The sequence below is a fragment of the Manis javanica genome, chromosome 15, assembly GCF_040802235.1.
Source record: "Manis javanica isolate MJ-LG chromosome 15, MJ_LKY, whole genome shotgun sequence".
Lineage (NCBI taxonomy): Eukaryota > Metazoa > Chordata > Mammalia > Pholidota > Manidae > Manis > Manis javanica.
In genome coordinates, this window is record NC_133170.1 from 13,367,240 (window position 1) to 13,384,420 (window position 17,181).

The window sequence follows — 17,181 nt, forward strand, 5'->3', positions numbered from 1 at the left end:
AGCCAAGAGGGAGTATAAAAAAGTGGGAAAATGAAATAACACTATTTGGATGATAATCAGAAATATGAAACACATTGCCATTTTTGTGTAGACTTGGGCATGGGGCATATGAAAGGGAGTTTAAACTCTGTTCGTATTTCCTTAGTTGAAAATAACAATTTTTTAAATCAAAGATGGCGTAACATCTTTGAAGCAAGAGCACCCCATTAGTATATACCCCTTAATTCTACAAATACTTATAAAAACATATGCCAGGAAGACAGTCATTGATGTGTTCAAAAATCTAAGCATGAGCATGGTTACCACAGAGTTGTTTATAGCATCAGTAAATTACAGACTGAATTCCCATTTCAGAAGGGCTGGCACTGAGCCCGTCTTATTTACTGCTGATCACCAGTCCCTAGAAAGGTGTCTGACACATACTAGGTACTCAGTTAATAGTCACTGAAAATTTACTAACCAAATAATTACTGCATAGGAAAAATGCACACAAAATCTATTATTTAGATAACAGAGGGGTTATCTGTGATATTTATTTTTGTCTATTTTTCTAATTTGCATCTTTGAAAATTTCTAAAATTAACATCTTAAAGTTGTAAGTTTCTTGAATTTAAAATGATAAATTATAAATACATTAACATTTTAAAGGCAACCATTAACAAAGAGGAGAAGGAGAGCTGTCTGTAGACCTGAGGCTGAGTTAGTCTTACAACTGAACTGTGTTTACTTAGTAACTAACTGATGACTCAGACTGAAGGACCACTTGAGTCAAAATAATTTTCATTGTTTCTTAAGTAGGAGCATACGTTTTTATGTAATTAGAAAAAATTTTTCTGATTCTAAATCCAAGGAAGAAGTTATCGTGTAGATAAACAAGACCATAGATACATAATAGACATTATCTTCAACATCTATTTTATAGAAAATTAAATGCATTAATTTCTTAATGTAGCTGCTTCTTAAACTAACCCTCAATAAAATCATAGCTGTGTAATGTAATGTGGTGGTGAAGGCATTTCTACAGGATGTTTATTTAATTGAGACTTTTCAACTTTTACATAGGTTGCAGTCCCGAAAGTCGTTTTTAAGTCCAAAATGACCAAGAGAATTTTTGATCTTTCGTTCCCTGTACATTTCCACCAATTGAGTGAGTCTGTCATTTGAAAGCATATTTTGTTTTTTGTTTCATAGCCAACTAGGTACATTTTCTCCAAATGGTCAGGTTTTTTTGTGTACATTGAAGGATTTTGAGTCAACTAAGCACTTCCCTTGGTGATCTCAGATGTTGTGAAGGATTCATTAGCAGGTATTCCATGAACACTTGCCCCTGCCCCCTCCAATGGACGGATTCAGAGTGGCCTTGAACGTAGGAAGCATCTGTGCTTTGCTCCACATTTTCGTCAGCATTATTTGTGCCACTTCCTTTAATTTTTTTTTTCATGCTGCCCTTTCATTAGCCTGAGTTATCATTGGGTTAATAGGCATTTGAGATCTGTGCTTTTCCTTTAGCAATATCCTCAGACATTTCTGTACTTCTCCCAGCTGTGTGCAGTCTTGTTCATCTCTAAGTACTGAATCCATCAGAGTAGGTTTATCTGGTCTCTAGTTTTCAGCCTTTGCTTATCCTTTATTGACACTAAAAAAAAAAGAATTCCATTTCATCTATATTTCCTTCTCTTTTATCAGTTGTTCTTTCTTTATCATTCTTTGTCAAATGACTCATTCCATCTACTCTTGTAATATCCTCTGTTTTCCTAATGCTTCCTGTTTTTAAAAATCATGCACTTTGGTTCCATTTCCAAGCCTCTGCTTCTCCTTAACTGTTGGTGTCAGGGCTCCCAATATCTGTGTACTTTTCTGTCACAATGGGGTCAGTGACATACAGTTCAAAATTAAGTACAAATGTAGTGAACATAGCAGCAGAGTGAAGGATGATAGACCCATGAAATGAAAATACCTGCCAGATTGTTTTCACAATATGTTGGTGATAAACCGAGCTGACACATTTTACCTGGAGAGTAGCTCTGTTCACAGCCTATGAAGGTTTACAGGGTAGATGTTTACAAATAGTTACTTCGTGTAATGCAAGTAACAGATTTGCTCATGACTTGACTTGACAGAAAGAATATAAAGAATCAAGTTTCTTAGAGAAAGTCCATGAACATATCCGTTCATCTCTCCCAAATACTTGTTCCTTTGATCACACATTTAATGGGAAGTAGATGACAGGCATTTAAAGGTTGTTGACAACTTGAAATGCTGACATTCTGTGCTGAGTAAAGAGAAATGTACATTTCAGACAAGCAGTTGACACAGTTAATATTCCGTTAGGAAAGTTGAAAATCCCTGGCTTGTGTCGTTACACAGAATTCCAAGCTGTGGAAATGGGTCATAGTGCCAAGCCAAGATTTTTCTCAGAAAATGGTTTTGAATCTGTTCAAACACTGGAACCATTACTCACAGAAATACCAGAAGTGTATGCCATAAATTACAGAAGAGATAAGTATGGTCTAGAAAAATTTCAGGACAAATGTTCCAGTCCTTCATCCAGTAGGCAGAAGAGCGGAGATGAATCCAAGGAGCTTGACTCCTGGGCTTCACCCTTTAAAATTCACCACTCCTGAGCTCATCTTGACATTTGCTGGTTCAGTTCCCTCACTTGGAAAAATCTGCAGAATTTGGAAATCCCCTAACACAGTTTCCATCACTTTCGACTGTTGCTTTTCATTTGCTTTGCCTTCCACTAACTCTTCATGTTTCACAGTAATAAGCTCAGATGTAGGTGTCATTAGAACAAGAAAAGATGTCCCTGAATAGGTTCCTTATATTTAAGAAGTAACAGGCGGTCTTCCAGTGCTACTCAGCAGCACTGTTGGCCACGGTCAAGGCCATACGCCCCTGCTGCGTCCTGCCCCGCCAGGTGAACTCGTACCTTGGAGAAACAGCTCAGTATGAGTCCATGTAATTTATAACTTGGAGCATCTGCCACTTGAAAACAAGTTTAAAACTCAGTGGAGTCTGGGGGTTTACACATGGGCTGGTGCTCCTAGTCTGGACCTCCCTCCCAGAACCCCGTGTGTCGTGGACGGCCGGCCAGCGTGCTCTGAGGGCATGCCCCCATCCCTCCGCCTCTGCTCCTGCCCAAGCCCCCAAAGTGATGGCATCGCCTTCCTCCTTGAAGTGTCAGACCGCTGAGAACATGCGATCTGCGTTTGGTGTCCGTCCACTCAGCTGTTTTTATCATAATCCTTTTAATAGACCAAGAGAGAAGTAATTTTTATTCATAAAAGACTAAACATATCTAACAGGAAAATTTACTGTGTCTTTCAAATCCCTCCATTTTTCCAAAAGGTGAAAAAAATCCAAAAAGAGTTGGTGTAAGAGTATTTCTCATACCTAGTATGACTTCAGATGATCACGAGGGGGAGGCAAGTAGTCTAATTGAGCGAAATCGCTCTGGAGAAGAGAGAGATGTGGTAGAGGGAGGGCGGGCTTGGGGGGGCGGTCACACTGTGTCTAGGGGACAGACAGGTACTGGGAGAGTTCATGAAGGTTCTGCTCCGCAGTGACCTTTACACCATTACAACTTTGGAAAAATCCAAATGCCTTTGTACAGTTTTGGAGCTGGATTTGTTCTGTGGGTCTAGGGATGATGCCACGGGGAGGTTGGTCGTGAGGGCAGATTCTGCCCCCTTCACTGGAGTAAGAGCCACACGTACCCGGCGCTGCACAATCCTCTCCCGCTGACGCGCCTGCCCCCGCCTCTCTACTCCAGCTCCCCCAGCTTCCTCCGTGTTCTGTGAGCACACTGGCACGCCCCGGCCCGAAGGCCTTCGGACTTGCTGTTGGCTTGACCTGCACGCTCTTCTCCCAGATATCCAGATGGCTTGCTTGCTCTCCTTCTCCTGGTTTGTACTCAAATGCCACTTAACAGTGAGGACTTCCTTAGTCCCCTGGTGAACTTGCACCCTTCACCCCCTCACCCATATGCTTTATTTATCTTGTTAATCTGGTGTCCCCATTAGAATTTAAGATGCCAAGGTATTCTCTGCCCCGCTCCCTCATTCTGTCCTTGGTGCCTAGCATGGCACTTGGCGTGTAGAAAGTGCTCAGTAAATATCATTCATTGAGTGAATCAAATAATGAGGGCTGCTCAAGGGAGCCCAGTCCCTTCCAGCTACCAAAGCAGCAAACCGGTGATTCGCGAAGGATCATTCTAAATCTTCCCGGCTCCTAGAGCTGCGGAACTATATGTAGGAAGACTGAAGAGAAGCCTGCATTGAAATCCTTCCTGGAAAATTTATGGTCTTCAATTCAAATAATTATGTGTACTTGTTAAGTGCATTACAAATAAATATGTTTTAAGGAAAACAGATCATCCTTGAAATATTTATGTGCCCAAAGTCCCTCCTTTTAAGTCTGCTCAGCATGTGTCACAAAAATGCAAGTTACATGTGGTGCCGATCTGCCTGTCCTTGGAACGCTTTTCTTTTATTGTGCAGTCATTTCAAATGTGAAGAATAAAATGCTGCTAAATAAAAGGTTACTTGCTGTCTTAAGTAGTTATCTATCTAAGAGCTGTTTTTCCTCTCTTTTCCTCATCCTAGCAAATTATCCAGATTAATCTTTGAAAGCATTTTTATTATATCTGTAGAAAACATTATTTCAAGCAATAATCTAATCAAAAACATTTCTCCTCCACACCATTCAAAAGAATTTTACAGAAAAATAAGATGCATACAAATCTCTACCTTATACCTTGTATGTATTTTACATGTCTTAAGTCAATGATGTAAACCCCCTGGGGGGGACCAGGTTGTGGTTTGTCCCAGCGAGGATCTGTCCCCATTTGCCCCAGCTCCCCCGCCCCAGGCAGAACCCCGCTGCTCTGTTACTTCAGAGCAACTTCTGCAAGTTCTTGTTCTAGACAGATCCTGGGCCCTCAGTCAACAGTGACTCCTGATTTTTAAACTTTCTTCAAAACAGATAATTTAAGACAAAAATTCCTTTAAGTTGGGGGGAAAAAAATCACTGGATCATGGAACAAACCCTGCCTGTGTAATGTCTGTGAAATCTGCCAGTTAGTTATTTGGAATTAGAAACTTCTCTGATTTCTCTGTTGGCCACAAGATTATTCACTTAAAGAAAAGCCCTCTTTTATTGGATGCCAGCTGTTTAGCTTCTACTCTTAGTAGAGGGACCGTAAAATTTATCATCTATGTAAGGACATATTTGGGATGGGAAGGGGTAATCATTAATAATTGTATCTGGAAAATAGTCATAATCTAGGATTGTGTGAGGCAAGCAGAGTCATATGGTCCCTGACCATGAATGAAATAACTAATTGAAATCATATAATGTGTTAAGTGCTTCATATGTATTATTTCAATTTCAAAAGCATCCTTGGAGGTGGAGCGTGGCCTCATTTTCAGCAGTGAATCAGGCTCTGTGACATTAATCCAAGGAGTTAACATACAATAGTCTAAAAGGACTCAACTCAGGAGAGTTTACAGTAAGAACTATTGATTTAGCTGTCTGGGAGAAATGTGTTAAATACACATTTTGGCTAAAAGCCAAATGTTAAAATCAATAGTTGATTAAAGTCAGATATCAGTAGAATAGACAGAACTTTTTGGAGAAAAGATTAAATCTGAATGAAACCTTATCAAACATTTTGTAAGTCAGATTTTGAAAGTTTGAGACTCTGGGGAAGGACACAGAACTTGTGAGCCCCATCACCTGGTGGACCGGCTCCTGTGGTCTGCAGTCCTGAAGTCATGCTTGCCTTAATCAGATTAGAGTTTAGTGCACAGCATAAGGAATGTGGGGTTCACCACTGAGCAAATCTCAAAAATCTTAGATCTGCTACTGCTGAAAATGTTCACCGGTCTATAGCCATTACTTTGATCAGCTTTTGTTTTTTGATCTCCATAGACTGAAACTATAAGGAACTGGCTTCTTCCATTTGAATTTTGATTTGTGAGAACAAAATGTGTTGTGAGAGTCTCTTCCTCAGTATTTTCTTCTTCTCTTCCTACTTGTTATTTATTTATTTATTTAGTGTGCATTTATTAAGCACCTGTTCAGTGTATCAGCCAGCATGTCAGGAGTTGAGGAAGTGGCTGTGAACAGTAGACAAAACTCTCCCCCATTCGTGTAGTTTATATTCTGGGACTCTAGTAAACAGACAAGAAGAAAAACTATAAATTAGACATACAGCCTGTAAATAGTGCTATGTGTTGTAGAGAGGAATCAAGCAAATAAGAGGGACATGAGGAATTCTCCTTATGATCAGGTCATAATGATTTCCATGCTGTTGTTTTTCGAATTTTACTTTCTTGTGGAATTTTTTAGGGGCACATTTGACATTTAACTATCAGCTCCTCATAACAAGGTTATGAAGAGTTCCCAGACAGAAATTTTTTTCCTAAACAATTCACTGTCCAAATGGAGTTACATTACAAATTTAAATACAGTTCTTAAAGGTTATTTTGTTGAATATTTTTTAATGCTAGTCTATCAAATACTTCTATAAATATTCGAATTATCATGTAATCTCAGCTCTTTTTATTCTGTCTTATAGTATTTAAAATTTTATGAATATATGTTGGCAGAAGAATGATGTAGTATTTTTCTTAACGTTACCTTCCAAACACATTCTCTTTCAGTATTTCTTTAACTGGCAATTTATTATCCTGTGTAATCAATAATTCTTCATTATTTTTGTATATAAAATTAATAGGTTATACAGTAAATGTATTATTGCAGCATTTTCTCTTGTAATATTAGAGATACATTTATACTGCCCTTGACTGTGTTTCAATGTATAAAACACATAGAGTTCAGTTTACTTCTAAACAAGACATTCTAGTGACAATACTATCTAATAATACTGTTTGTGTTGCATATATCGATGGCCTGCTTCGATATGACGTTTCTGTACATGATCACACGAGCATTTGTCCCATACACATTCGGGGGTGCCAGAAATGGCAGTGAATTGGATGTTTGGTTGTGTGACTACTCAGCCTTCCATCAGCTGAATCTAAAGCTGTAGAGTAAGTAACAGCAGATTTTGGCCAAATACGGGGGCTGCCCTAGAACTCTCACCTCTACTTTCTCAAGTTCAGTCATTCCTCAGAAAGGGCACAAGAATGTCAGTCAACTGGAGTGGCAGCCTGCCAACCTTCTTCATGTCTGGTGACTAAGGCACTGAACGTGGCACATGGAGTCTCAGCAAGGTTCATTCTGAGACTGGGCATTATTAACTGAGTGATTGGATTTTCAGCCTTACTGGCCCTTAGTTTCCCCGGAACCTCAGTCTTGCTGGTCTATAGGCACTATAAGTGTATACTGTCTTTGGTTTAGGTGGTATCCATGGCTTTCATTAGGAGGGGATGAGAACCCCAGTGAGTTTCTACCAGGTGGCTCCCAGGCTTCATAAGTATTTGCTTTCATGATCCAATGATAGCCTCACTTGATACAAGCTCTGCTGAAGCTTGAATTCAAATAACAAAAAGCATTTGCGTTTTAATGCCAATACACAACTCCCATTCAACTGAAACTTAATAATCTGCAAATTTAAACTTGAATGTAAAAATGGATTTACTTCTGCTTTGTGAATAATAAACAGTCTCAATACAAAGCTTGAGGAAGGGGATGGGAACAAATGTTGCCAAAAATTTTAAAAGCTGGTATCTATCTTCTGTCCAGGATCACCTGCCGGTTGGATGGAGGTAAAATTCGTTATTCAACTCTCAACAGTGTTTTAGAGATCACAGACTTAATATGTGTGTTGGGTGCTGTGATGAAGAAATGAGTCTGTGGTCTCCTGTCTCGGTTGTCTCGGTAGCGGCACTCCTGCCTGAAAGACTTGCCTTCTTTTTCCTGCCAGTTTCTCTAAGGGTGCAAATTTCAAGGCAGGAATTTTCCTGGAACCCTGAGTGTGATTCCCTGCCTTCTTCTTTCTAAGCAACCCCAGCCACCTGTGCACATCTCGGTGTGCTGGCCACCTCTTCCTGCACACTTAGGTAGCCACTTGTTTGGCCCTTACCCCCTCTTTGAGCATGCTTCCTGAGGACAGGACTGCTTTTTATATTCAGTTTTATATCCCAAGAACCTAGCACACTATTAGGCAAGAACTCACTAAATATCACTAAGACTGCTTCTCTGATGATGACCGTTACTACTGCTGGTATTACTATTCCTGCTACCATTTTTAGTGCTGTGCTATAGCCAGTGTGGTAAGGAATGGGCCCCTCTCAGGCACGGGGAAGGTACACACTTCCCTGTTGTGATTTGTTTTTTGCCGCTTTCCAGAGATGGGCATGGGAGACGGAAGATGGGGGCCATTCTGGCTGAAGGGAAAAGCTGGAAAGTATATGACAGGAAGACCACTCTCATGTTGCAAATGGCAAGATGATGATTATGAATGCGCTCTAACTCTTGAGAGAGAAAAAATATCTATTTATACACATGTGATACTTTCCATTTTCTGTTGAGTAGTTGGTTTTCCCACGGAAGGAATGATTTCCCTGAGCATGGTGATGCTATAAGGAAAGATGTGAATTTGAGTCCATTTGATACACATTTAGTCAATAATTAAGCCAACGCTTATTAACCTAATGAACTTGAATGGGCTTCAGTTTCATTGTCTATTATAAGTTTAGAGTTATACCATCAACTCTTAACTTCCTGGTTTTTTTGAGGATGAAAAGAGGAAATCAACGTGAAAGTGCTGTGTAAGCAGCCCGATCCTAGGCAAAATGAAATGTTATTATATGGCTGTGACAGGTTTTTTTTCTGAAGTACTGAATGACAAGTTTAGCTTGGTTTGAGGGTGAGAGCTATGGTCTGGTTGAAAGTAAACACCAGACATGAGATAAACAGACCCGTGAATAAAGCCATGCCCCACTTCTTCACTAGTTTTATGACCTAAGTTACTGAAAAAAGAGTCTCAAAGCTGTCCAGCTCCAAAGTCGCTCTCTCTGAAAATGAAGTGCACCAGTATTTACAAAAGACCCTGGCACATTGGAGGTGCTTGGCTGGTGTTTACGAAGCATCCCTTCAGGAGAGAGAAGGGTAAGTGAGTCAAAATAGTTCTGCGCAGGCAGCATGCAGAGGAGAGAACCTAGACTTGGACCCGTGTGACCTGAGCAGGCCCTGTAATGGTCCTCAGCGTGTTCCTCAGATGTGAGTTGGGAGTGATAATAATAATTCCAGGATGTAGGCAGTTCTGTAATACTTCACTGCCTCTGTTCAGGCTGCCTATTGGGCGATGGAACACTGGTAAGAATTGATGACGATGGTGGGGGAAAGGACCGTGCATCTGGTGAGGAACGGCAGGATGACGGACGGCACCAAGTGACACAAATCCTGGCGACTTGGATAAGATGAGGGCTTCCTTACTGAGCCCCGAGCCCCCGTCTTTTCTATCAAAACCTTTGTGGAGGCGGAGCCAAGCTCTGCACCAGGGAAAGCAGGTGTGGCGGGAAGAGCGCCATGGCCCTGCGCTCGGGAGGTTGGCCCCAGACACAGACTTGGGTTTTCATCTCTCCAATGAGATGGGAATTGTGTAATAATGACATGTATTGAACTTTTACTGCGTGCTCCGCCTGCACTTTCTGTGAATTCTCAAGAAGTTTCTGAGGCCGCTTGTGAAGCCCAGTAATGCTCCTGAGATAATAGCAAGTGGCGGAGCTAGGATTTGAACCTGTGAAAATCCGTAGAAGGAAGCCTCACTGAGGTAGAGTTGGAGGGCCTGCAGGGGGAGCGCTTAGCCAGAGCTCTCATGCCCACCACTCCTGGTTAATTGCAGACCTCACAGGGAGGAGGAGACGGGTACCTTACAACCCATTACTGTTTTGGCTACTTTAGCACCTAGTAGGAGGAGGGAAGGGTTTCTGTCTCTTCTGGCAACAGTCCAGCCAATGAAAAGCCAGAACATGTAGGACTTCTCGTTTCCTCCAATGGACTTTTTGCTTAGAACAGTCGCCCAACTTCCCTTTCAGCTATAAAAAAGCCTCTTCTGCTTTGTTCTTGGGACAGGCTTGTCCTAAGGTGCAATTTTCTATTGTACCTTGTTCCTGAGTAAACCCATATTGCTGGTAAAAGAACTGACACGTTTTATTAATGTTAACCCCAAGAACCCCACATTACTGCTCCCTTTCCCGCTCTAAGCTTCTGTTTCGTGGATGGTTAAGGATGTCTGAGCAAGCTGGTCCACGGGGGGCGCCGTTCAGAAGTGGTTTACATCAGCAGTTTCTTCATTGGTTCTTCTAGAGGTGGGAAGAAGCTCTTTTTACTCTTGGAAGCTCAGTAGCGCAGTGAGTTGATTTCTGACAGGTTTTCAATTAGAGAGGAAGGGACAGATGGGCCTGTAGCAGGGCACCCATCCGAGGGGCAGGCAGTGTGTATGACCTCCAGCCAGCTCAGAAGAGTGAGGCAGCCCAGGAGACCCTGCTGTTCAGACACCAAGGAGGTGAGGAGAGCTTTGCAAAGGTCAAGGTGCCCCACTCTGTCAAACACTACTGGGAGGTCAGACAAAATGAGAATCACAAAGGCCCAGGAGATTTACCACTTAGAAGGCAGCTGGCTTCCCCAGTGTCTGAAATCACATCACTCAACTCATTTGGTTTCTATTTAAAAGGGTTTCCCAGGGGTGGTTTTTTAGGCTTGTCTGCAGTTTTGGGGTGTGCCCACTCTTCTGGGCCACTCAGTATTCCCTGCTCCGTAGAGCTCACATAAAGTCCCTTGTCACCAAAGGGAACCACCTCACTGGTAAATCACCATAAAGATTCCTTTCTGCTGCAGCCGAACAGCTCAACAGTCCGCAGAGTTGGCCATCCAAGTCTTTGATGTTTAAGTCAATCAATAAATCTGCAATTATAATGATTAGTTTTGCCTTCAGACATATTTCAGCAGCATCTGAAAGTTGATGTTTAATTTTAACATCATTAACGGATGAAAACTTAATTTTCTTGAATTTTTAAATTATGAAGTATTCCAGGCATACATTGGAATGGCTGGAAGAGTGAGTTAATAGTAGTCTAATCACCTTGGAGACACAGATGCTTTTGTGAGCTGGCACTGAGGTAAGGCTGCACATCTCTGTGGGAATGACAAGTGAATGAGTCTGCTGCTCACTTAACCTGCTGTTCTTTCTCCCTATTTTCTCTCCTAGGAAACAGATGGAAGACTGCTGCGACCCTGCCCATCTCTTTGCTATGACTAAAATGAATTCCCCCATGGGGAAGAGCATGTGGTATGATGGGGAGTTATTATACTCATTCACCATTGACAATACAACTTATTCTCTCTTCCCCCAGGTTAGTATAACGTGTGCTGTCTTTCAATATAGTTTCTTACATGTCTTGATGTCATAGAAAAGGGATAATTGAGTTTGCCTAACTAATCAGAGCTACTTCTTATCTTTTTTTTCCCATCTCTTCTTAGTTATAAATGGTTTCCCGTGTAGCTGTCATTTTGGGGGACGAAATCACATAATGTTTTGATGCGAAGGCAAAAATAGGATATTATAGACTCACAGTTTCTCCTGTCCCTTCTGATTTGAGTCCTATGAGACTGAAGGAAGCTGGCCAAGAAGGGAGCAGGGTCCAGGGAATTGTGGAATTCCAGTGTTTCAAGATTGGCTGTGGAATATTCTTGCAGATTTGCAATACTGGAATGTTTTCTTAGGGCTGATGTTGCTCTCAGGGAGTGGGGACCGTTTGGTCCTAAGTTTGCTCCTTAGAGCTCTTGAATCTTAACCCTGTGGTTAGACTATTCCTATGAAGTGGCAGGGTGGTAGAGATGGGGAGAAAGAATTCGACCGCTTTTGAAGTGTTCTGAATCAAGCTTTGCTTACTTAATGTTTTTCTTCTTTGGCTTCTGGAGCATTGAAGTCAAATGTTTTACTAAAAGCAGGGGGGTGTGGGGGGGAATCTCTTTGTTTCTAGGGAACTTGAGTTGGAAAGGGGTGTGCTTCTTAGCTGAAATTGCTGTGAGAGAGAAACTGAGAAATGAATCTTGGCTTCCCCAAGTCTTCAAGCCACTCTTGGTTTGGCCAAATGATTGGGCAGGAAAAAAATCCAGAGCTGAAAAATGGGACTGAACCTTTCATGCATCTGTATTAACAGCAAAGGATCTTCAAAAGAGGGATCCTGTATAGTTGAGGTTCTACTACATCCAAGGTCATGCTCTCTGTGAAACAGCCTGGATTTGCTAATTCATACTCAGGTGTTTTCATCTAATGTTTTTAGAGTATAATGGTAAGGTTTTACATTTTTATTTTCACATAGGATATGGAAGGTTTAATTTATTTGCCAGCATCCATGTGCTTTCTCTTCCTTCTTCCCTTGGGAAGCTTCTTGGTGTCAAAGGAAATGACTGAGTCATAAAATGTGGAATTGAATTTTGTCTCCATCTCTTACCAACTAAATGCCTTGCTAAGTCACTTAACACTTCTGAGACTCACCTTTCTCATCTATACAGAGAGAGCAGGACCTGTCCTACCACCTCACAGGCTTGTGTTCAGGATTGATTTAGATAATGCATGTCCATGTACTTTGCAAATACAGAATACCGTGTAAATGTTAGGCTTTAATGTTGTCCTGATTCCTATGTTGCATCTTCAGGCTGAGGAATGAAGAATATAATTGATTTAGTCAGGGTTTAAGGCAAGGAATAGACATCTTCCTAGGTATTGTTAGCAGAAAGATATCAGATCAGGAATTAGGCACTTAAAAAACCATTAGAAGAATGGAGAAGTGGGAGTCAAGCGGTGACCTCTGGAATTACTTATTTCAGGAACCTGCTGCCATACTGTGGTGTAGGGATAGGGATTAGAAAGCCCTGGCTGCCATTGCCATTTTTAGTGACCACAACTGCATCTGGCAGCCACAGGGCCAGCAAGATGGGTTGCGACTCATTCCTCGTCACAAATCTCCCTCAGGTGCCTCTGATGGATAAGATTGATTTGCATATAGAGCATTAGTTGCAAAGAAATTCAGGAGAAGCAGTTTTTAAAACAAGCTTCAGCAGGGAACTAGGAAAAGGGTGGAATAGAGGGTGAATAAACCAATCCACAGCATCTTTAATGTCCAAAACCTGCCATCAACTTGCTTTGAAGGGAAGAAGAGATAAGGAAGCAATCTCCTCTCTCTCCCGATGAGCCAGGCTCATCAACTAGAAACGTTCTTAAAGAAATCCAAAATAGACTTTTTATACATGAAGGCATTCAGTGATACCAACTGACTCCTAACTTTGTGCTAAAAACTAGGTTTGAAGAAAAGAGATGATTAAAGAAATACAAATAGCCCTCAGCTTATCTGTCAGTTGCAGCAGTAGGCAGGAAACATTTCCTTTTCAAAGTGCATGCACGTGAATCCTGGGCCTCTTCATGTCAGTTGCTAGACCAAGGAACCATCCCTGAATAATAGAGGAAAAATGTTTTTCTTCTTAGGAAGCAGAAGTCATTACATCATAGTATGTGTGCACAATCTTTACTGAAGGCTAAATCAATTCAATGAGTGGATTCTTAAAAAAGTGTATTTTCCAGCTGAGATTCTGCAATGACTAATTCATTTATAGAAATCTTGGAAAATCAGTTTGCATCAACAAAAAGGATGGTCTATATCCCCGTGCCATCACCCCATTGTTATCTCTCAGTGAAGCATTTCTAGTTTGTTATCAGGAAGCTAAGTTGGCAGTTAACGGATGTGCTTCATTCATGTTCTCTGTGGGAAGAAAGCAGCGTGTATGCTGGTCCGGCAGAAAGCGCGTGAGTGGGTGGGCTCAGTGTTGTCAGTTGAACATAGCAGCCCCCTTTTTCTGAGCTGCAGCAAAACAATGCCACATCACTCATTTTCTGACTCAGATGTATAATTTTACATTATACTTTTAATTATATATTTTAATATATCTTAATTGTCTATTATACATTTCCCCTAAATGTTCAATATATGTATGTCAGCCGTCATTGTTATTGTTATTCTCTTGCCTGTTTTTATCCACTGTTTTTGTTGTTGTCGCCAAGGTGCAATCAATACAGGCTGCCGTGGGGGTTGTAGGAAGTCAGCACCACCTGAATCAGGCGGTATATAGCTAGGAGGTTCCTTTTTGGAGGCCACTTGAATTTCCTTAATTACTGTTAGTTTATTCTTATTTGAACCTCCTAAAACTCCCCATAGCTTTACTATAAAATGTATTCAATTCTGCCTCATATGCAGTTAACTCCATAATTGTGTACCTATATATCATTGTTTTCCAAAAGTCCATAAGTGCTCAATACCAGCCTGTAAGCTTTTGGGGAATGAGAATCGTTTTTCATTTCTGGACCTAGTGCAATGCTTCCTTCTCCATAGAGATGCTAATTTGCAGGTGCTCACGTTTGCCCAGGGCCCCCATCAGCGTCCCCCCAACCAAGGCAGTGTCCTTGCACTAAGCAGGATATTTTAATGCAGCTGTTTGCAAATGACTCTGTAAATGTATTTTGGTGAAATATTTGTTGAATTGTGTTAGACCTACAGGGCTGAATTTTAACCCTTATATTTTCTAGAATATGCTGCGCGTCTGTGTGTTCGGAGGGTGCTGTGTGATGGTAGTGTTCCTGCTTAGAGAATACTCCCTTCCCCGGGTTCAGACCAGCAGCATCCTGCTTTGCCAAGGCCCGTCCCTTTGAAGCCTGTGTGGTCGCAAGTTTGTTGATATTACCGAATAAATGCTGTTTTGGCCTAAAACATATCTATGCTTAGAAAGACCATAAAGTTCCTTGGACATGAGTGAGGGAGTAGTAGGAATGTTAGAAACCGCAATTGTGTTAAAGTCTGAAAAATACTCATTTTGGTGTAACAAAAACATGGTTGGCTTACCATTCTGTTACAGTGTGTTGAAGAGGCATGTGACATAAATCACAAACTCAACTAGTCATTTTGCCTCAGAATAGCCACCCAAGGCCATATATTAAAAAAATCACAAACATAATGAATGCAGCCCAGGCGGACACTCATTTTGAGCGCCTCTGATCACCGTGAGCTCCTTGACATGGTCCTCTTGGCCTGGACCCACGGTGCCCTCGGCCTGTGGGAAACCCAGCAGGATGTGATGAAGTACTTTCGTCAGATTGATTTTGGTAAAATGAAAAAATATGCATTTTTCCCCCCTCACAGTAATGTGCTTAATAGGAATCTCTGCGGTCCTGGATATCCCTGGGCCTCACAGTCATTTTTTTTTTCTCCTAATGAAATTTGGATCACACAATACAATTTGTAGCATTTGGTAGCTGAGTTTTTATTTAAAATATTATTATAATCATTTTCCCGAATATATACCTTCTCACCCAGAAGGAAACGAAAGGGACTCCTATTTGGTGGGCATAGATCTTTGCCAAGTCTGTGTTGGGCTCACGTTGTCAGGCTTGTGTTTAGCTGCTTCCTAACAGAAACCTGACACGGGGTCCTCACCAAAGAGGCGCTTGTTTATGTCCAACAGTAAGGAATTAGGGCGTGAGCAAGTGATTCAGGGCTAGATGATGGCCACACAGAGCCACCAAGCTCCTAGGCTTCTGTCTTCTTACTTGAACATCCTGAGCCGAACATGGCCAAGGAACCTTCCAGTTTTGATCCAGGATCTCAGGAGGAAGAAGGAAGAAACAGAACAGGAAAGGTGGACAGACTCCTGCCGATGGGTCAGTGGTCAGGACTGAATCACGTGCACATGTATAGCTGCAAGAGACACTGGGAATTTCAGGGTTTTGGCTCTAGGCAGAGGCACTGTGTGTGCTGACCTGTCCTGTCTGTCTCAGTTTCTTTGTGCTCTCTTACTCTGCCCTTGCAACAGCTCTGTGGTTGGTTGTCTTCATTTCATGGATGAAACAACCTGAGAAGGGCTAGTTTATTCAGCGTTCCAGAGCTGACATAGGAAACCTGGCCAGTTTTAGTGTTTATATTGTTTTTTTTTTTTCCTATAAGTTTAGTCATTCATTTTTATCACTCAAGTCACTCTGAAGCCATTTTAAGGTTTTTCACTTCCCTGATGTAAAGAAATAGAGAAATTTCTTTTGCAGTTCTTTGAGAGAAAGTGTAGATATGCAGACTATAGGGTCCTATATGATACCGTAGTGTCTCTTTGAAATTAGTTAGCTATGCAGTACTGTCATTTCCCTTTGATTTTGTGCTCCCTAGTGGCCTACCTGGAAGAAGAAATAAGACTGATTATGTTACTTTGATTTCTTAAATGGGTTCTGGGATCCAATTCCAGCTTATGAGTGCAGGTTTCCCCAGACCACCAAGCAATTCTGAGGCACCAGCTGGGTGTCCTGAAATTCAACTCAATGCTTTCACTATCTATCTGGAAATAGCATCAGATTCCTAGGTGAAGGGCTTAGTCCCACAAACCTGCCCTTCACTTCCGATGTCAGTCGAAAGCCCAGATTGTTGCTTGTGCTTCTGATCTGACCAGCTACAAATTGGAAGTTCCAGTCACTCCAACTCAGGATGCCAATTGCAAGTCCAGGTTGTTACATGTACTTCTGACTGACTGGCTGTAACTCACAGGTTCTCATGACACCCTCCTTGGGCTTGATTAATATGCTAGAACAATACACAGAACTGAGGAAACCCATTTACTCACTAGATTACCAATTAATTACAGAAGATATTAAAGGACATGGATCAACAGCTCGGTGAAGAGATATATAGGGTGAGGTCCAGAACAAAGGAGCTTCTGTCCTTATGGAGCATGGGCCCAGTTCAGTGGCATATGATAGTATTCTACTTTACCAACCTGGAAGCTCTTAAACCCAACCTTTCCGTTTTTATGGAGGCTTAGGTATGACTGATTAAATCTTGGGCCATTGGTGTCTGATTGAACCTCTAGTCCCTCTCCTCTACCCAGAGGTCAGGGAGTGGGACTAAAGTCCTCTGGCAACTGGCCCCCTCCTTAGGTGCTTGACAAAGTTACCTTATTAACATAAACCCAGATGTGGTGTGAAGAGGTTGGTATGAATACAGCACACCCTTTATGGCTGAGAAGTATTTTTTCAGGAGCTGAGATCAAGAGGCCAAATATGGCAAAAGATGTCCCTGTTGCTTAGGAAATCCCAAGGATCTTGGGAGCTGTGAAGCAGGAACTCTGTGGGTGAGGACCAAATATACATGAGAAATATATTTTGGTCATCTGAAT

General features: G+C 41.6%; 1 protein-coding gene across 4 annotated transcripts in view; it reads left to right on the forward strand.

The window, feature by feature from the left end:
• The window catches only part of ST8SIA1 (ST8 alpha-N-acetyl-neuraminide alpha-2,8-sialyltransferase 1), a 129,135-nt gene that overhangs the window by 32,529 nt on the left and 79,425 nt on the right, over positions 1-17,181 (forward strand). For all 4 annotated transcript variants that reach the window (XM_037020306.2, XM_037020307.2, XM_037020308.2 and 1 more), the window contains exon 2: positions 11,183-11,327. In XM_037020306.2, the coding sequence (XP_036876201.1) occupies positions 11,183-11,327 (145 nt within the window). The remainder of the gene's footprint in view (positions 1-11,182; positions 11,328-17,181) is intronic.